This window comes from Salmo trutta, chromosome 25 (assembly GCF_901001165.1).
Source record: "Salmo trutta chromosome 25, fSalTru1.1, whole genome shotgun sequence".
NCBI lineage: Eukaryota > Metazoa > Chordata > Actinopteri > Salmoniformes > Salmonidae > Salmo > Salmo trutta.
Window position 1 is genome coordinate 27,666,203 of NC_042981.1, and position 22,032 is coordinate 27,688,234.

The 22,032-nt window shown below is 44.5% G+C and overlaps 1 protein-coding gene across 1 annotated transcript in view; it reads left to right on the forward strand.

The window, feature by feature from the left end:
- The first annotated feature begins 234 nt into the window (after positions 1 to 234).
- LOC115162304 (placenta growth factor-like) overlaps positions 235 to 22,032 on the forward strand; it is a 33,781-nt gene continuing 11,983 nt past the window's right edge. Inside the window, exon 1 of the mRNA XM_029713485.1 lies at positions 235 to 856. Within this exon, the coding sequence (XP_029569345.1) occupies positions 788 to 856 (69 nt within the window). The 5' untranslated portion in view covers positions 235 to 787. The remainder of the gene's footprint in view (positions 857 to 22,032) is intronic.

Here is a 22,032-nt window from a genome sequence, read left to right on the forward strand (position 1 = left end):
GAGAAGAACCTTAACTGTCCAACAAATGTCAAAGGGTTCATACAGTTATCAAGAAGCTGGGTATATGGATGAAAAAGTCTACACCCTAAGCACACAGCATATACCTCCACCAGTTAGTTCCATGAAGTATTTCCCGAGGAGAGAAGGAGGGGCTAGAGAGAGATTGAGGGAAACTGGAGGGGAGGGGATTTAAATGGGTAACATGTTGAGAGGTAGTGAGGCAATTAGTGACAAGAATGTCACTTTGTCGAGGAAATGCACAAAGCAAGACCGACATACCACCATTCAAATGAACCAGGTTACCGAAGTGTGACAGCAGCTCCTCGAGCACTTTTTGGAAGGAACATTTATGTCAACTTTTGGAAAAATATTTATAGATTTTTTTTCGACTTGCTGATTTGTTGGACACGTTCTGGTAAAAGTATTGTTTGGTTTAGGAGGGATATTTTATGTGCAGTATTACTGTGACATTTTTGTAACTTATTTCAAAAAGGAAACAATATTATACAATTGTTTTTTTTTTTTTGCATATAAGATTATACAAATATATATATATCAATTTACGTTCTGAGAGGCTTTTTCTGTAGCTCGGTCAACTTCATCAGATTACTCTTGAGAGCGGTCATTGCCTCGCCGTTATTGAAGAAGGAACGAGGTAAAAGTGTCTCAGCTGCAATTTCTTCTCTGGACTGGAGAAGAATAATCATTGCTCCGCTTATCTGCACGTTGGAGGATATCGCTTACACTGTAAAACTTCATCATCTGGCCTTCTGACAAGAAACACGAAATGAAACCCTTTGCCTCGTTCGTCATCCAGATTGCAGTGACGCTCCAACTTCAGTTTTCACCTGCTCAGGTATGCTATGTTTCAATATTCTACACAGAACACAGCGCAAATGAAATATTTATTTTCATTTTTATTCAAGCTACAATTCATATCCAGTTTATGGAGATATACCAATAGGGCATATGATTGGCCTAAATATTTGAGGATACGTCTAATGTTAAAACAAATTATCATTATGATTATTTGTATGATTACACTGACACTTATGATTATTGTGATTCGTATTATTAATAAGCTAATATAACTATAAATACATGTAAACATATATTTTTATTACACTGTTATTGACATATCAGATTAGACCATAAAGACGTCTTTCTAACTGACTCAGCAAAAGCCATTCAGAGCGCTATGTCGATTTGTCATTGTGGCTTGATGATACTATGATCCCTTTTTGAACGCGTGCCATGCTGAAACAGCTGCGTTATGAGGTGGAACGTGACAAACTGCATCTCTCTGTCTCAGACCGTTCAAAGTTTTCATAGGGTTTCCAGGCTACATTTTGGGCGATTTAAGAACTTTATGAATGATATGCACAAATGAGCATCGTATATATAATGATTGATTTCTTTATGAACTGTTCAGGTAAAACTCGACCTGTCTCTGACCACTCAGTCCTTCTCTAAGCCTAATTGAATATGCGAATTTCAGAGTTAGAAAAGAAAACCATTGTCTCCAAACGTCCTACTCCTGGAAGGCAGGAGAGCAGCAGAGCCTTGTAATTCTGCTAGAGGCTTAGAGACTTGGCAGTGTCACTCTGGTCAAACTGGCAAGAAAGTGCAGTAACGACAAATTCACATCTCTGCACTTTTCACCTCACCTGCTAAAAGCTGTAATTTTCTCCACTGTCTTTTCTCCTGCCTTTAAAACGGGAGTGTGTGTGTGTGTCCTCTGTCACTATAGTCAGAAGCTAGCCTCAGAAGCCATTAGTGTAATCCAGGGCCCTATTAGGACAAAGCTGGTCTGTGTTCTCAGTGCCTTGTCATTGCCAGCCTTAGTCACAAAATGTACCTGCAATACGTTTGCCCGGAAATGAGAGGTAGGCCCCATTCAAAGTCTTGTACCATCCTGCAATAACACTTGTGCCACCGACCGGACATTGGACATTGGCAAATGTGTCTGCTGTGAGTGTAGTACCAGAGAAAATCCATTCAGTCTCTCTCTTTCTCAGTCTCTCTCTAAGGTGAGTAATTGTTGGCTCTGTCTACACTGCCGCTAGTCCCTGCCACTCATGTTTAATGTAGAGCAGGTCTCCTCCCAGGGCCCATTCACAACCATTGTCTCACTGTTCATAAACTGACTCTGCCTATTGGTCGGAATGGCACTGCAGTTGTTGCCCTGTGCCCAAAGGCGTTGTGTGAATGAGGAGACTTGAGTTCCACTTCTCTGAGGCTCAGCTGAGCTCTAAGGATGGAGGGACAAGAGCTGCACACCCCTCTGGGTTTTTCATGCAGAGCAGAGCCCTGGGTCAGAGCTCAGAGGGAGAGGCTGGCTGGCTGGCTGGCTGCTACAGGAACAGGAGTTAGTAGGAGAGTGGGAGTCTAGGAGGGGAGAGGCAGGGTCTGGGACTGGGGCCGCCACATCATTAATACTAATCCACATAATCAGCTCATGGCCTGCTTAGTCAAAACATGAGGGGTGAGAAAATCCAGCGCTCTTAACACGTATCAGGTTAAGCTGGTGTCTGCAGTTTGTAGACGGATGGGGAATGTAAACTACACAACCCTGAGCTACAACATATAGTAAAGGAGGCCTTTAAAATATATATCGCACTTCTCAAATGTCACGTTCATATGCTGCAACATCAAATCAAATCAAAACCAATTATATTTGTCACATGCCCCAAATACAACAAGTGTAGACCTTTACTTAAAATATTTACTTACAAGGCCTTAACCAGCAATGCAGTTAAAAAAATAGAGTTGATAAAATATTTACCAAATAAACTCAAGTAAAAAAAATCTAACCGATCAAAAAGTAACACAAGAAATGTACATAACAATAATGAGGCTATATACAGGGGGTACCGGTACTGAGTCAATGTGCGGGGGTACAGGATAGTCAAGGTAATTTGTAAAGTGACTATGCATAGATAATAAACAGCGGGTAGCAGCAGTGTAAAAACAAAGGGAGGGGGGGTGTGTAAATGTAGATAATCCGGGTGGCCATTTGATTAGTTGTTCAGTAGTCTTATGGCTTTGGGGTAGAAGCTGTTAAGAAGCCTTTTGGTCCTAGACTTGACGCTCCGGTACCGCTTGCCGTGCGGTAGCAGAGAGAACAGGCAATGACTAGGGTGACTGGAGTCTTTGACCATTTTCCTCTGACACCGCCTAGTATATAGGTCCTGGATGTCAGGAAGCTTGGCCCCAGTGATGTACTGGGCCGTACACACTACCCTCTGTAGCACCTTACGGTCAGCAGGTGATGCAACCAGTCAGGATGCTTTTGATGGTGCAGCTGTATACATTTTTGAGGATCTGGGGACCCATGTCAAATCTTTTCAGTCTCCTGAGGGGGAAAAGGTGTTGTCGTGCCTTCTTTACAACTTTCTTGGTGTGTTTAGACCATGATAGTTTGTTGCTGATGTGGACACCAAGGAACTTGAAACTCTCAACCCACTCCACTTCAGTCCCATCAATGTTAGTGGGGGCCTGTTCGGCCCCTCCTTTTCCTATAGTCCACGATCAGCTCCTTTTTCTTGCTCACATTGAGAGAGAGGTTATTGTCCTGGCACCACACTGCCAGGTCTCTGACATCCTCCCTATATGCTCTCTCATCGTTGTCGGTGACCAGGCCTACCACTGTTGTGTCGTGCTTGGCCATGCCGTCGTGGGTGAACAGGTAGTACAGGAGGGGACTAACCATGCACCCCTGAGGGGCCCCAATGTTGAGGATCAGAGTGGCAGATGTGTTGTTTCCTACCCTTACCACCTGGGAGCGGCCTGTCAGGAAGTTCAGGATACAGTTGCAGAGTGAGGTGTTTAGTCCCAGGGTCCTTAGCTTTGTGGGCACTGTGGTGTTGAACGCTGAGCAATGAACAGCATTCTCACTTTGGTGTTCCTTTTGTCCAGGTAGGAAAAGGCAGTGTTGATGTGAGCCATGACCCGCCTTTCAAACCACTTCATGGCTACCAACGTGAGTGCTACGGGGCGGTAATCTTTTAGGCACGTTACCTTCACTTTCTTGGGCACAGGGACTATGGTGGTTTGTTTGAAACATGTAGGTATTACAGACTCGGCCAGGGAGAGGTTGAAAATGTCAGTGAAGACACTTGCCAGTTGGTCAGCGCATGCTTTGAGTACACATCCTGGTAATCCGTCTGGCCCCACAGCTTTAGGAATGTTGACCTGTTTAAAGGTCTTGCTCACATCGGCTATGGAGAGTGTGATCACGCAGTTGTCCAGAACAGCTGGTGCTCTCATGCATGCTTCAGTGTTGCTTGCCTCAAAGCGAGCATAAAAGGCAATTAGCTCATCTGGTAGGCTCGTATCACTGGGCAGCTCGCAGCTGGGTTTCCCTTTGTAGTCTGTAATAGTTTTCAAGCCCTGCCACATCCGACGAGCGGCAGAGCAGGTGTAGGATTCAATCTTAGTCCTGTATTGATGCTTTGCCTGTTTGATGGTTCGTCTGAGGGCATAGCGGGATTTCTTATATTAGTGTCCTGCTCCATGAAAGCGGCAGCTCTAGCCTTTAGCTCAGTGCGGATGTTTCCTGTAATCCATGGCTTCTGGTTGGGTAATGTATGTACGGTCACTGTGGGGACGACGTCGTTGATGTACCTATTGATGAAGCTGGTGACTGAGGTGGTATACTCCTCAATGCCATTGGATGAATCCCGGAACATATTCCAGTCTGTGCTAGCAAACAGTCCTGTAGTGTAGCATCCCCATCATCTAACCACTTTCGTATTGAGCGAGTTACTGGTACTTCCTGCTTTAGTTTTTGCTTGTAAGCAGGAATCAGGAGGATAGAATTATGGTCAGATTTGCCAAATGGAGGGCGAGGGAGAGCTTTGTATGCGTCTCTGTGTGTGGAGTAAAGGTGGTCTAGACTTTTTTTCCCTCTGGTTGCACATGTGACATGCTGGTAGAAATTAGGTGAAACGGATTTAAGTTTGCCTGCATTAAAGTTCCCGGGCACTAGGAGTGACGCTTCTGGATGAGCATTTTCTTTTTTTGCTTATGATCTTATACAGCTTATTGAGTGCTGTCTTAGTGCCAGCATTGGTTTGTGGTGGTAAATAGACGGCTACAAATAATATAGATGAGTACTCTCTTAGTAGATAGTGTGGTCTACAGCTGATCATGAGGTACTCTACCTCAGGCGAGTAATACCTCTTCTTTAATATTAGACATCGTGCACCAGCAGATATTGACAAATAGACACACACATTGTCTTTTTACAACTTTATAACAGTGTTCTTCTGGGCGAGAGCCTGGATGGAATGCTTCTCTTTATCTGCTGCCTTGCTAAAACTGAATATACACTCAATGCTGTTATTGGGGCTGCCAGGGTATTCTGCATGTCTTTCCTAAGTGCTGTAGTGTTGGTCCAGGGTATGTTTCCAGATTAATGTAAGATTGTAAAATGAGTGTAAATCCATCTTCCTACAGTTTTTCCAAGATAAGACATTTTACTTTCCCTTTTAGGAGTCTTGATATGCAACAGTAAATCATTTACAGACGTCTCACACAGTAGCCAAAGGATTTATCCAATGCAGGGTTTTCTACTTTTTCCCAATCCCACACACTCCATGATGAATTCATCATATGCAGCATTCCAGGGAAACTCCCTGCGTTACTTTTGAGGATCGCAATCAGATCAGAATTTATCTTTTTGCACGTTCACATCTGACCAGAAACATTCAATCTTACTGAATGTGATGTGGTACTTGAATACCAGGTCTGGATGGGCTTTGGGTAATGGCCTATTTGAACAAGCTTAAACAAGGTACCGAAACTTAAACAAAGTGCTTATGCTTTGGACGCAGTATGCTGTGTGAGGTCATCCTCAGTAGGGTTACCTAGGTGACACTGAGTGCTCAGAGTAATTCTGCTTATGTGAGGAGGAGGCCTGGGATGTTGGTCCAGTTGAAGTCAGAAGTTTACATACACCTTAGCCAAATACATTTATATTCAGTTTTTCACAATTCTTGACATTTAATCTTAGTAACAATTCCCTGTCTTAGTTCAGTTAGGATCACCACTTTATTTTAAGAATGTGAAATGTCAGAATAATTGTAGAGAGAATTATTTATTTCAGCTTGTATTTCTTTCATCACATTCCCAGTGGGTCAGAAGTTTACATACACTGAATTAGTATTTGGTAGCATTGCCTTTAAATTGTTTAACTTGGGTCAAACGTTTCGGGTAGCCTTCCACAAGCTTCCCACAATAAGTTGGGTGAATTTTGGCCCATTCCTCCTTACAGAGCTGGTGTAACTGAGTCAGGTTTGTAGGCCTCCTTACTGGCACACGCTTTTTCAGTTCTGTCCACAAATTTTCTATTGGATTGAGGTCAGGGCTTTGTGATGGCCACTCCAATACCTTGACTTTGTTGTCCTTAAGCCATTTTGCCACAACTTTGGAAGTATGCTTGGGGTCATTGTTCATTTGGAAGACCCATTTGCGACCAAGCTTTAACTTCCTGACTGATGTCTTGAGATTTTGCTTCAATATATCCACATAATTTTCCTCCTCGTGATGCTATCTATTTTGTGAAGTGCATCAGTCCCTCCTGCAGCAAAGCACCCCCACAACCTGATGCTGCCGCCCCGTGATTCACAGTTGGGATGGTGTTCTTCAGCTTGCAAGCCTCCCCCTTTTTCCTCCAAACATAACAATGGTCATTATGGCCAAACAGTTCTATTTTTGTTTCATCAGACCAGAGGACATTTCTCCAAAAAATACGCTCTTTGTCCCTACGTGCAGTTGCAAACCGTAGTCTGGCTTTTTTATGGCGGTTTTGGAGCAGTGTCTTCTTCCTTGCTGAGCGGCCTTTCAGGTTATGTCGATATTGGAATCATTTTACTGTGGATATAGATACTTTGTACCTGTTTCCTCCAGCATCTTCACAAGGTCCTTTGCTGTTGTTCTGGGATTGATTTGCACTTTCCGTACCAAAGTACGTTCATCTCTAGGAGACGGAACACGTTTCCTTCCTGAGCGGTATGACGGCTGCGTGGTCCCATGGTGTTTATACTTGCTTACTATTGTTTGTACAGATGAACGTAGTACCTTCAGTTATTTGAAAATTGCTCCCAAGGATGAACCAGACTTGTGGAGGTCTACCATTTTTTTCTGTGGTCTTGGCTGATTTCTTTTGATTTTCCCATGATGTCAAGCAAAGAGGCACTTTGAAGGTAGCCTTGAAATACATCCACAGGTATATCTCCATTGACTCAAATGATGTCAATTAGCCTATCAGAAGCTTCTAAAGCCATGACATAATTTTCTGGAATTTTCCAAGCTGTTTAAAGACAGTCAACTTAGTGTATGTACACTTCTGATCCACTGGAATTGTGATGCACTGAATTATAAGTGAAATAATCTGTCTGTAAACAATTGTTGGAAAAATTACTTGTGTCATGCACAAAGTAGATGTCCTAACTGACTTGCAAAAAACTATAGTTTGTTAACAAGAAATTTGTGGAGTGGTTGAAAAATGAGTTTTAATTACTCCAACCTAAGTGTATGTAAATTTCCGACTTCAACTGTATCTACCCTGCTGGGCCCACAGTAAACCATTCTGCATTCCGGCCAACCAGAATGGAAAAGCAAGCATAGGCTATGCGGTTGAGAATACCATTTATAAATGTCCCTCTCCTACTCTGGCTCTTTTAGGGTGGAGTGTTTCTCCTCTCTGAAATATCAACCTTTAATTGATGATGATGATTTCTCGTCAGTGTCTTTGCTGCCACTGTGGATACACGTTTTTTTATGACTCTTGTTTTCAGACCTGTGCCAATTACCCATCCTGCTCCTTTCTCAGGAACAAAAGCACACTGAAGGAGGAACCTGTGTGTGTGTGTGTACACGTAGAAAAAGGTACTATCTAGAACCTTAAAGGGTTCTTTGGCTGTCCCCTTTGAAGAACCTTTTAGGGTTCCACATAGAACCCTTTAAACATAGGAGAACCAAAAAGGGTTTTGCTCTGGGGACAGCCAAAGAACCCTTTTGGAACCCTTTTATCTAAGAGCGTGTGTGTGAATGCATGCGTGTGCGTGTGTATGTGTGTGCATGCCTGACTGTCTGTGCATCTCTGTGTTTGCAGACATGCATTTGTCTGAGTGTGTATTTTTTTGTCAGCGTTCCATTCATTAGAGACAGTCACTGTCGTAGATGGGTTATCTCCATACAGTCAGGATAGGAAGCACCTTGGTTTCCCTTTAGAACAATGGTGGCCTGGCTGTCTCACTGTCTGACGATCATCCAGTCACCAACCCCATCTTACATTAGAGACAAATGCTCCATGTTTGCCATTCACCAGTTGTGTTGCTCACATTCCATTTATTTTCTGCTCTGTCTTTCCTGTTCTACGTATTTTTAGCACTTCCTGCCCTGGGCACAAAGGTGTGAGGGTACTGATGGTCATGTGTGTAAAATTACGACTGTAGCACCGTGTGTGTATTAGCACTGACGTCCTGTCTTCACTAGCTTCACTAACTCCACTCCAATCAGCCCACTGCCCTGACAGTAAGACAGCTTCCAACACCTGCTACCAAAACCATGGGAAGTGTCTCAATGATGTTGCTTACCTTATAACAGATTCCCTACGAAGATGAGTAAGTAAGAATTTCACAACAGTGGTGGCTGTCTCATAATGTTCTCCTCTATAGCGGATTATCTATGCATTGAAAACCTCTATGATGAACGGGTAGAACACTGTTCCTCTGTCTCCGTTCCAAGAATAGGGTTTGTGTTTGAGAATTTCCCTCCTTGTTTACCTCCTTTGACTCTCTGAGAGAGTGCTATCCTCTGATATGGGTGAAGGTCTTTATCATAACATTTCACAATTGATTCATTTCCTGAGCGTCCCTGAGCTGGTGCACAGAGGAAAGCCTCTAACACCCGGTGCTGTGTTTGTGTGAGTGAGGAGATGATTCTGTACAGGTGTTTCCTTTACATCAACACTCAGAGCAAAACAATACTTGAGTCTGACCATCTGTGTCACACAGCCAATTACCCCGGCCTGGCCTATACTGAAGAGATGTATCTATTTCTACACTGGCCCTGTGGTAGGCAACCCAGCCAACCCAGCCAGGCCTCAAAGTAAACACCTGACATTAGGTTACACAGCAGATAACTGGTCACACTCTCTCTCTATGATCACAAAAACACACACACACACACACACACACACACACACACACACACACACACACACACACACACAGATCAATTTCATCTTTAACTTCCTCCTCATGCTCAGGGAAGCTCTATTTCAGAGGTGGTCTTATGTGATCCAGATGAGGTGAATGAGCATGCCAGACTGTTTGGACAGACAGTGGCAAGGTCCTGCTGGCTGTCATGTTTGTTGTAGTTGTTACGTTGTTAAACTGACAAAGGTCTTTAGGTCTTTACTCCTCTTTAGTTGTAATTCCCCGGCCCAGGGGAGAGGTGCAATCACAATCAGGAAATATGGATTTCTCCTTCCTCCTACGGGGGTGGGGACTAGGGAGCGGTGGCGCTCGGGGCAACGGTCCACTCACCAGGCTTTAATCTCCCATCTGGCTGTAATTTACTGTGGTTTACACAGGGTGTACAGCATTTACTGTAGCAAGGACCACAATTACCACCGATCACCCTTATTTTTTAGATGTGTGTGTGTGTGTGTGTGTGTGTGTGTGTGTGTGTGTGTCCTTTGTTACTGCAGTATATGTCGTTTTAGTCAGAAGCTAGCCTCAGCAGCCATTAGTGTAATCCAGGGCCCTATTAGTGTGTGTGTGTGCTCGCATATACATATGGGGAAATTAGCTCTATCTACAACAGCATTTAACACATTTAAATAGGCCCTTACCTACATAGCTAGTTTTCATGCAGGTAGCCTAGTGGTTAGAGTGTTGCACTAGTAACTGAAAGGTTGCAAGATCGAATCCCTGAGCTGACAAGGTAAAAATCTGTCGTTCTGCCCCTGAACAAGGCAGTGTTCCTAGGCCGTCATTGAAAATAAGAATTTGTTCTTAACCGACTTGCCTAGTTAAATAAAGGTAAAAGAAAAAAATAAGAAAAAAATGCAAGTTGCACCCAGTAAAGTACTGTGCTACCTGTAGACTTCATTTGACAGGTTTTGGTTTTCAGGACTGTGTTCTTCCAGACAGTAATCCCACCCTTCATCAAATGAATACATCACAACCTATCAGCAGAGCCTACTGTCGGGTTTTCTGTTTCTCCCTAAATGGATGTTTATGTTCCTGAGACACGCAGTAAGACAGCTGCTATACAACCATTAATACTCTTTAACTCTTCCATTAACCCGAGCCCAATATGTACTGCTCTTTTATGACTATATTTTTGGCTTTATCTCCAGTTTTTAAATTATCCTACAATGTTTATTTCACCTGTATACTAAAATGTATCTTGAATATGCTGTGTGTACTGATGAGACGTGCGTTTAGTGGGTGTTGGATTGGTGGTATTTGGGGAATGCTCTCTGATCATGGAGCTATGACCACCCTGGAGCTCCAGATGGACATTGTCAGACCCACAGGGGGGCTGCTGTCATTAGGGCTATGTTCACCTAATATATACAAAACAGCAGCGCTCTCCCTTTCAGACAGTGGTGATCGATACAGCGTTACACCAGCTCATTGAAAACCGTGTTATTCATGTTATGGTCATGGATTTGTGGAGCTGGAATCCATGACCATTAAATGTCAATTATTTGATTGTCCGTCTGTTGTGTGTCTTTTCTAGTGACTGACCACTGACCTGTGTGGTCTCAAGTTTAGAGCCAGACTCGCCATTCAGCAGGAGACCTACAACATGACACAGTTCCAGTGGACCCTGTGTTTTGGGCCAGGGCACCCCAGGAGAGGAGCTGCTGTGCTCCACTGGACTGAATCCTGAGGTGGGGGTGGGATGGTGGCTGGTTTTCCCTTAGCTCTCCTAACTCATACACTGCAACTCATCCAGGGCCTGCCAACCCACAATGGTATTGCTGCAGATTCAGGCCAACTTAATTTGTGCCTGAGTTTTCCCCCTTCCCTGTCCCTTTCCCTGAAAAAGACAAGACAAAGAACATTATGCTTTCTGTCCTGTGTATTTTCTACACTGTAATGAGACACACTATCACAGTGATATTTTGGGGCTAGTGTGTGTCTGTTGGATATCAACTGGCTTTTTGTTTTACTCCACTATCAACAAGTGATTGAAGATGGCCTTATCGTCTAAAACAGGCCTATTACTATACTATCTCTTTCTAGTTTCTAAAACTGGCTCCTCTGTCCGGTAATAACTGGCCAGCTCACATTGTACTGTAGCAGCTTGGCAGTCCAACAGGAGAGGAGACAGACAGATGATGTAATCAAGTGCAGTGTAACCTCCACCAATACCACCACTCAGGGGAAGAAAAGGCACTGTCTATTTGGACCATGCAGCTATGGTATTAAAGGGATACTTCATGATTTTAGCAATGCTCTTTATCTACTTCCCCAAAGTCAGATGAACTCATGGATACCATATTTATGTCTCTGTGTCGTGTATGAAGGAAGTTAGAGGTCATTTTGTGAGCCAATGCTAACTAGCGTTAGCGCAATGACTGAAAGTCTATGGGTATCTAGTGGTATGCTAGCAGATACCCATAGACTTCCAGTCATTGCACTAATGCTAGTTAGAAATTGCGCTAGTTAGCAACTTTCTTTAAACTGCATGCAGAGACATAAAAATGCTATCCACCAGTTCATCTGACTTTGGGGAAGTAGATAAAGGGCCTCATTGCCAAAATCCCAAAAGTATCCCTTTAAGATTTTGATGTGTGTTATGAACAGGAATGTTTGATTTGGCAAAACCTCTTGCAGGACTCATGAGAGGTTATACACATGGCTGTTCCTGAACAATATTATCCTAATTTCATGGGACTTTTCATCTTTCAATTTCATAGTTATTGTAACAGTCTCCCATCATCCCTTCGACCTCTCAGGGTAAGAAGGCAAATAAGTAGTGTTTGTCTGTAGTCCTCTATTATGTACTGGGGTGTTGTGATTGGTGTGGTGGTAATTAGCAGTACAGCAATTGCAATAAACGAACAGGTCGTCTCGGCCTCTCAGCTGACATTTGAGACTCACATCCAAGAAGTCCTGAAGGACAATTTTTGTTTGGTCTCCATTTTGTTTTATTTTTGCTCCTTAAACTTCCTGCCCTGCCTCCCACAGACGGCATCAAGAGAGAGGAGGTTAACAATGACACAGCTCAGCTGTGTGGGAGTCAGGAGAGAGGAGTCCTGTAGTAGCATGAAGCACAAGCACAGGGCCTTGGAGCATGCAGCCCAGCTAGGGCCTTCTATCTGACCCAGGGAGGGAGGGAGCTCACTCTCATCCAGCAGTTAAAGTTATTTCATAATGCAGGAGAGAGGGAGAATCAGATACAGGAGAGAGGGAGAATCAGATACAGGAGAGAGGAAGAATCAGATACAGGAGAGAGGGAGAATCAGATACAGGAGAGAGGGAGAATCAGATACAGGAGAGAGGGAGAATCAGATACAGGAGAGAGGGAGAATCAGATACAGGAGAGAGGGAGAATCAGATACAGGAGAGAGGGTGAATCAGTCACAGGAGAGGGTGAATCAGATACAGGAGAGAGGGAGAATCAGACACAGGAGAGAGGGTGAATCAGATACAGGAGAGAGGGAGAATCAGATACAGGAGGGAGGGAGAATCAGACGCAGGAGAGAGGGTGAATCAGACACAGGAGAGAGGGTGAATCAGTCACAGGAGAGGGTGAATCAGATACAGGAGACAGGGTGAATCAGATACAGGAGGGAGGGTGAATCAGATACAGGAGAGGGTGAATAAGACACAGGAGAGAGGGTGAATCAGATACAGGAGAGAGGGAGAATCAGATACAGGAGAGAGGGAGAATCAGATACAGGAGAGAGGGAGAATCAGATACAGGAGAGAGGGAGAATCAGATACAGGAGAGAGGGTGAATCAGTCACAGGAGAGGGTGAATCAGATACAGGAGAGAGGGAGAATCAGACACAGGAGAGAGGGTGAATCAGATACAGGAGAGAGGGAGAATCAGATACAGGAGTGAGGGTGAATCAGACGCAGGAGAGAGGGTGAATCAGACACAGGAGAGAGGGTGAATCAGTCACAGGAGAGGGTGAATCAGATACAGGAGAGAGGGTGAATCAGATACAGGAGGGAGGGTGAATCAGATACAGGAGAGGGTGAATCAGATACAGGAGAGAGGGAGAATCAGATACAGGAGGGAGGGAGAATCAGATACAGGAGGGAGGGAGAATCAGACGCAGGAGAGAGGGTGAATCAGATACAGGAGAGAGGGTGAATCAGTCACAGGAGAGGGTGAATCAGATACAGGAGAGAGGGTGAATCACATACAGGAGGGAGGGTGAATCAGATACAGGAGAGGGTGAATAAGACACAGGAGAGAGGGTGAATCAGTCACAGGAGAGAGGGTGAATCAGTCACAGGAGAGGGTGAATCAGATACAGGAGAGAGGGTGAATCAGTCACAGGAGAGGGTGAATCAGATACAGGAGAGAGGGTGAATCAGTCACAGGAGAGGGTGAATCAGATACAGGAGAGAGGGTGAATCAGTCACAGGAGAGGGTGAATCAGATACAGGAGAGAGGGTAAATCAGATACAGGAGAGAGGGTGAATCAGATACAGGAGAGAGGGTGAATCAGATACAGGAGAGAGGGTGAATCAGATACAGGAGAGAGGGTGAATCAGATACAGGAGAGGGTGAATCAGATACAGGAGAGAGGGTGAATCAGATACAGGAGAGAGGGTGAATCAGACACAGGAGAGAGGGTGAATCAGATACAGGAGAGAGGGAGAATCAGATACAGGAGGGAGGGAGAATCAGATACAGGAGGGAGGGAGAATCAGATACAGGAGGGAGGGAGAATCAGATACAGGAGGGAGGGAGAATCAGACACAGGAGAGAGGGTGAATCAGATACAGGAGAGAGGGTGAATAAGATACAGGAGAGAGGGTGAATCAGATACAGGAGAGAGGGTGAATCAGATACAGGAGAGGGTGAATCAGATACAGGAGAGAGGGAGAATCAGATACAGGAGGGAGGGAGAATCAGACACAGTGGAGAGGGTGAATCAGATACAGGAGAGGGTGAATCAGATACAGGAGAGAGGGTGAATCAGATACAGGAGAGAGGGTGAATCAGACACAGGAGAGAGGGTAAATCAGATACAGGAGAGAGGGTAAATCAGATACAGTAGAGAGGGAGAATCAGATACAGGAGAGAGGGTGAATCAGATACAGGAGAGAGGGTGAATCAGACACAGGAGAGAGGGTGAATCAGATACAGGAGAGAGGGTGAATCAGACACAGGAGAGAGGGTGAATCAGACACAGGAGAGAGGGTAAATCAGATACAGTAGAGAGGGAGAATCAGATACAGGAGAGAGGGTGAATCAGACACAGGAGAGAGGAAGAATCAGATACAGGAGAGAGGGTAAATCAGATACAGGAGAGAGGGTGAATCAGACACAGGAGAGAGGGTGAATCAGATACAGGAGGGTGGGTGAATCAGATACAGGAGAGAGGGTGAATCAGATACAGGAGAGAGGGTGAATCAGTCACAGGAGAGAGGGTGAATCAGTCACAGGAGAGGGTGAATAAGACACAGGAGAGGGTAAATCAGATACAGGAGAGAGGGTGAATCAGATACAGGAGAGAGGGTGAATCAGATACAGGAGAGAGGGTGAATCAGATACAGGAGAGAGGGTGAATCAGTCACAGGAGAGGGTGAATCAGATACAGGAGAGAGGGTGAATCAGATACAGGAGAGAGGGTGAATCAGATACAGGAGAGAGGGTGAATCAGATACAGGAGAGAGGGTGAATCAGTCACAGGAGAGGGTGAATCAGATACAGGAGAGAGGGTGAATCAGATACAGGAGAGAGGGTGAATCAGATACAGGAGAGGGTGAATCAGATACAGGAGAGGGTGAATCAGATACAGGAGAGGGTGAATCAGATACAGGAGAGGGTGAATCAGTCACAGGAGAGGGTGAATCAGTCACAGGAGAGAGGGTGAATCAGTCACAGGAGAGAGGGTGAATCAGTCACAGGAGAGAGGGTGAATCAGATACAGGAGAGAGGGAGAATGAGAAGGGAGAGAGGGTGAATCAGACACAGGAGAGAGGGAGAATCAGATACAGGAGAGAGGGTGAATCAGATACAGGAGAGAGGGTGAATCAGATACAGGAGAGAGGGTGAATCAGATACAGGAGAGAGGGTGAATCAGATACAGGAGAGCGGGTGAATCAGATACAGGAGAGGGTGAATCAGATACAGGAGAGGGTGAATCAGTCACAGGAGAGAAGGTGAATCAGATACAGGAGAGAGGGTGAATCAGATACGGGAGAGAGGGTGAATCAGACACGGGAGAGAGGGTGAATCAGACACGGGAGAGAGGGTGAATCAGACACGGGAGAGAGGGTGAATCAGACACGGGAGAGAGGGTGAATCAGACACGGGAGAGAGGGTGAATCAGACACGGGAGAGAGGGTGAATCAGACACGGGAGAGAGGGTGAATCAGACACGGGAGAGCGGGTGAATCAGACACGGGAGAGCGGGTGAATCAGACACGGGAGAGCGGGTGAATCAGACACGGGAGAGCGGGTGAATCAGACACGGGAGAGCGGGTGAATCAGACACGGGAGAGCGGGTGAATCAGACACGGGAGAGAGGGTGAATCAGACAAGGGAGAGAGGGTGAATCAGTTACAGGAGAGAGGGTGAATCAGACACAGGAGATTTGTTTGGGTAACATTTTATGATCAATTTTTTTTAATACAAAATATACACGTACAAACGACAGCATACAGACGCACACAAACATCCGCAACATCATCCATGTCCAGACCAACCTGCTCACACCCCCATCTCTAGAGCCTGTATCACTCTCCACGCCGCATGGCCTCAAACGGCATCATTTTGTTTCTCTCCTTCGCCCACCCACTTTCAACATTTAGATAATAAAGCATTTGACCTTTCCATTGTGTTAACGATGGAGAACTGGTTGATTTCCAGTTAAGTATACCTTTTTTCAAGATGATTGACGAGAACAGTATCATCTAACCCATCGGGTATCTCACTGCAACCTCATATGCCATGTCTTGACATATGCAGACAGACAGATTAAAAGTACATTTACATTGTAATACATTGTAATACTTCTTGACATTCCCAGAATGCATGGATTATTGAGTCATTGTTAGTTTTACACTGAAGACATGACTCTACTGTTGGGCTGTGGAATTTGTGAATTTTGTCTCGTGTAATACATTCTATACATAAGCAAAAATAATACAAGCAACATTTTCAGTTTCGTTTGTTATGTTCCAACATTCCCTCCATCTTGTGCCAATGTCAATTATTTTTAAGTCTTGGTTCCAGTAGTTTATACATTTTTTCCCTAAGAGATTGTGAGTAATTTAAAAGTATCTGTATGTACTATAAAGTTGTATACGAGCCTGTTCTTTAATGGGTGACAATATCTGAGCGAAACCTGAGTTGTCAGACAAAGGAAATGAGCAGATGTAATGTGTGAAGAGCACTCGTGTCCTGTCTTAGGGAGCAGCTTTGTATTGAGTACAGTACCACTCAGCACAGTGGCCTCGAGAAATGGATGTGAAGAGATTACCATGCAAACCTCTCCAAAGAATACAGGGAAAGGCATGGAGGAGCTTGAACCCTACTTCTCCTCCAGCATGCTAACCAGACAGGGAGAATTGCCTCTCTCTGGGAGCCCTCTGGCCCAACACCAGCCTATTGACCGGCAGACAGACCCACTCCCTCATCCAGCCAATTGACCAACTCCCTTAGTGCTGTATTATGCCTACTGCTTCTGAAATCCCCAAGGAATTGATATTGAATTCTCTTCTGATACCCGCATAGGACACAGGTTAGCTGTTCAATACCTATTAATACAGCACATAAAAATGTGGGCTATGGTCTTATTCTATGCCAGGGGGGTCTGTATATGTGTCTCAGACAAGCTGAAGGAATGAGACAAACTGTGATAAGTCTAGAGTGGGACAAAACTAAGAACAGTTTCCCAGTTTATACTGAGTCATTTTGGAATCAGACCAGTGGGCCAGTGTTTTTCCTCAGACCTGAATTATCTCCCAAACCTCGCTCTTTCTCACATACTCACACACCCAAAGAGTAAGGAGTTGCTACGTGAGGATCTTCATGCAGCCTTGCTAATCTGCCAAACCTCCCCTGCTCATGGCCACAGAAGGTGCCAAGAGGCTGCCTTGTCGTGTCTAGACGCCAGACTTACGCCAGGCTCGGAAAATCCACACCAAATCCTCCTCGCCCCATCACACACCCAAAGGCATGTCAGACCTTGGCCAAAAAGCCCTTGTGATGTGGTGGAGTGGAGATCCTCCCAAACCGCATGAAAAGAAGAGGCCCGAATCATATGCCAATTAACCCTGGGAAAGGATTTATGTTTTTACCTCCGCATATGAAGACATTAATCAATACCCCGCTGAGTGGGAAATTACTTGAACAATAACGCTGGTGAACTCTGCCTTCACCATGCTGTGCATGAAGAGGGATGTGTTATTGGTGGCCACTGTAGTTAACTGATGTTAAATGTATCCCTTCATAGAGGAGAATTGCGTAGCAGTTTCACAGTTATCACACAACAGCCACCCACAGGCCTACACACAGGCCCACAGGGGGACTACCCACAGGCCTACACACAGGCCCACAGGGGGACTACCCACAGGCCTACACACAGGCCCACAGGGGGACTACCCACAGGCCTACACACAGGCCCACAGGGGGACTACCCACAGGCCTACACACAGGCCCACAGGGGGACTACCCACAGGCCTACACACAGGCCCACAGGGGGACTACCCACAGGCCTACACACAGGCCCACAGGGGGACTACCCACAGGCCTACACACAGGCCCACAGGGGGACTACCCACAGGCCTATGATGGGGTAGGTGGAGACCCCAAGGACCAGTGACAGCCAGGTTATCCTGGTGCTTGTGTGCAGAATGTCAGGAGATATTGGGAGGACTTGCATGTTTGGTGGTTTCTGTGCTCCCTGCTTATGACTTTGCAATATCTCTTGTATCTCTGTAATGTCTCCTGATGTTGAACAGAGATCCTGAACCCTCTTCAGCCAAGGCCTGACTGCCACAGAAAAATGAAAGGCACTTAGGAGGAAGTGTGTGTGTCAGGCGTCTGCTGTCACGATAACAGATGGATCATCGTTATGAAAGCTGGACATTCCTCTTCATTCACATTGTTTGGACATATTTAGCTGACCGCAGCGAACCACTGACAGCTATTATCCTCCCTATCTGATTTATTCTGGTCCACAACAGGAAGGAAGCCATTTCTGTGATGATCAGTTAGTGGGGGGGAACAAGAGGCTACGGATATTAATAATATATACAGTGCCTTCAGAAAGTACTCATAACCGTTCATTTATTCCACATTTTGTTGTGTTACAGCCTGAATTCAAAATGGATTAAAAAACAAATAATTCACACCCATCTACACACAATACCCCATAATGACAAAGTTTTAGAAATGTTTCCAAATGTATTGAAAATAAAATACAGAAATATCTTATTTACATACAGTAGCAGTCAAAAGATTGGACACACCTACTCATTCAAGGGTTTTTGTTTATTTGTACTACTTTCTATATTGTAGAATAATAGTGAAGACATCAAAACTATGAAATAACACATATGGAATCATGTAGTAACCAAAAAAGTGTTAAACAAATCAAAATATATTTTCATTTGAGATTCTTCAAAGTAGCCACCCTTTCCCTTGATGACAGCTTTGCACAATCTTGGAATTCTCTCAACCAGCTTCATTAGGAATGCTTTTCTAACATTCTTGAAGGAGTTCCCACATATGCTGAGCACTTGTTGGGTGCTTTTCCTTCATTCTGCGGTCCAACTCATCCCAAACCATCTCAATTGGATTGAGGTCGGGTGATTGTGGAGGCCAGGTCATCTGATGCAGCACTCCATCACTCTCCTTCTTGTTCAAATAGCCCTTACACAGCCTGGAGGTGTGTTTAGGGTCATTGTCCTGTTGAAAACAAATGATAGTTCCACTAAGTGCAAACCAGATGGAATGGCGTATCCCTGCAGAATGCTGTGGTAGCCATGCTGGTTAAGTGTGCCTTGAATTCTAAATAAATCACAGACAGTGTCACCAGCAAAGCACCCCCACACCATCACACCTCCTCCTCCATGCTACTACTCCGCGTCTCACAGAGACAAAGCGGTTGGAACCAAAAATCTCTAATTTGGACTCATCAGATCAAAGGACACATTTCCACCGGTCTAATCTCCATTGCTTGTGTTTCTTGGCACAAGCAAGTCTCTTCTTCTTATTGGTGTCCTTTAGTAGTGGTTTCTTGCAGCAATTCGACCATAAAGGCCTGATTCACGCAGTCTCCTCTGAACAGTTGATGTTGAGATGTGTCTGTTACTTGAACTCTGTGAAGCATTTATTTGGGCTGCAATCTGAGGCTGTTAAGTCTGATGAACATATTCTCTGCAGCAGAGGTAACTCTGGTTCTTCCTTTCCTATGGTGGTCCTCATGAGAGCCAGTTTCATCATAGTGCTTGATGTTTTTTTTGACTGCACTTGAAGAAACTTTGAAATTTCTTGAAATATTTCGCATTGATTGACCTTCATGTCTTAAAGCAATGATGGACTGTCATTTCTCTTTGCTTATTTGAGCTGTTCTTGCTACAATATGGACTTGGTCTTTTACCAAATAGGGCTATCTTCTGTATACCACCCCTACCTTGTCACAGCACAACTGATTGGCTCAAACGCATTAAGAAGGATAGAAATTCCACAAATTAACTTTTAACAGGGCACACCTGCTAATTGAAATACATTCCAGGTGACTACCTCATGAAGCTGGTTGAGAGAATGCCAAGAGTGTGAAAAGCCATCATCAATGCAAAGGGTGGCTACTTTGAAGAATCTCAAATATATTTAGATTTGTTTAACACTTTTTGCCAACATATGACTATTTTACAGCATTTTAAAGACAAGACTCTCGTTAATCTAACCACACTGTCCGATTTCAAACCTCCGGTGAATTTACTAAATTACTCACGATAAACGTTCACAAAAAACATAACAATTATTTTAAGAATTATAGATACAGAACTCCTCTATGCACTCGATATTTTCGGTGAAAGCACATTTTACAATATTCTCAGTAGATAGCCCGGCATCACAGGGCTAGCTATTTAGACACCCACCAAGTTTAGCACTCACCAAAATCAGATTTACTATTAGAAAAGTTTGATTACCTTTGATGTTCTTCGTCAGAATGCACTCCCAGGGCTTCTACTTCAATAACAAATGTAGGTTTGGTCCAAAATAATCCATAGTTATGTTCCATCAGCGACGTTTTGTTCGTGCGTTCTAGACACTATCCGAATGGTAAATAAGGGTCGTGCGCATGGTGCATTTCGTGACAAAAGATTTCTAAATATTTCATTACCGTACTTCGAAGCATGTCAACCGCTGTTTAAAGTCAATTTTTATGCCATTTTTCTCGTAAAAAAGCGATAATATTCTGACCGGGAATCTGCAATTAGGTAAACAGCCGAAAGAAAATAAATCACGGGGTCGACTCGGGCACGAGCATGAAGCCCTTTGTCCTCTGATAGACCACTTAGCAAAAGCGCTCGTGTGTTTCAGCCAGGGCTTTGAATTACGTCATTCAGCTTTTTCCTGGGCTCTGAGGGCCCATGGAAGCCGTAGGAAGTGTCACGTAACAGCAGAGATCCTTTGTAATGGATAGAGAGAATCAAGAAGGGAAAGAAATGGTCAGACAGGGTACTTCTTGAACAGAATCTTCTCATGTTTTAGCCTGCCAAATGAGTTCTGTTATACTCACAGACACCATTCAAACAGTTTTAGAAACTTTGGAGTGTTTTCTATCCAAAGCTAATAATTATATGCATATTCTAGTTTCTGGGCAGGAGTAATAATCAGATTAAATCGGGTACGTTTTTTATCCAGCCGTGAAAATACTGCCCCCTATCCATAACAGGTTAAGCTTGAATGGGCTAGTGATTGTGACAGCATGGAATTCAAAGGAGGCGATAGACAGATGGGTCAGGGGAGAAAGAGAGAATGTCCACTTGGGAGAGATGAGGATTCCAGTGCCACCACCCCGCTGGCCAGATGCTCTCGGGGTGTGCGAGAACACATGGTCAGACGAGGAGAGAGCAGTAGGAGTAGCAGTGTTTTCTGTGGTAATCCATGTTTCCGTCAGTGCCAAGAAGTCGAGGGACTGGAGGGTAGCATAGGCTGAGATGAACTCTGCCTTGTTGGCCGCAGACCGGCAGTTCCAGAGGCTGCCGGAGACCTGGAACTCCACGTGGGTCGTGCGCACTGGGACCACCAGGTTAGAGTGGCAGCGGCCACGCGATGGGAAGCGTTTGTATGGCCTGTGCAGAGAGGAGAGAACAGGGATAGACCGACACATAGTTGATAGGCTACAGGAGAGGCTACGCTAATGCAAAGGAGATTGGCATGAAAAATTAACTAAACAACTGTGGAAGCGAGAGAGCAGGGCCTCCCTCACTAACAATTCACTGAAACACTAAAACACTAAAATATAATATATACCACTAGAAATTAAAATTGATGTAAACTACAGTGGTTCAATGTTTCCAGGAATAGGCTCAAACTTAGCTTATTCCGCTAGCTAACTTGGTACAGTATTCTTCCGTGAAAACCCACCTAGTGCACCGTGTCCTATGACGCCGTAGCTAACTAGCTAACTAGCATGCTAGCATCCTATAACACACGGTTAGCACCAATACTTGGTAACAACAAGCTACCAATGGATCATTCGTGTCCGTGTCTAGTTCATAACGCAGAAGTAATTAAACGTTGGCTAGCTAACACAAAGTCAGTCCTGCTAGTTACACAAGTGGACTACACATCTCG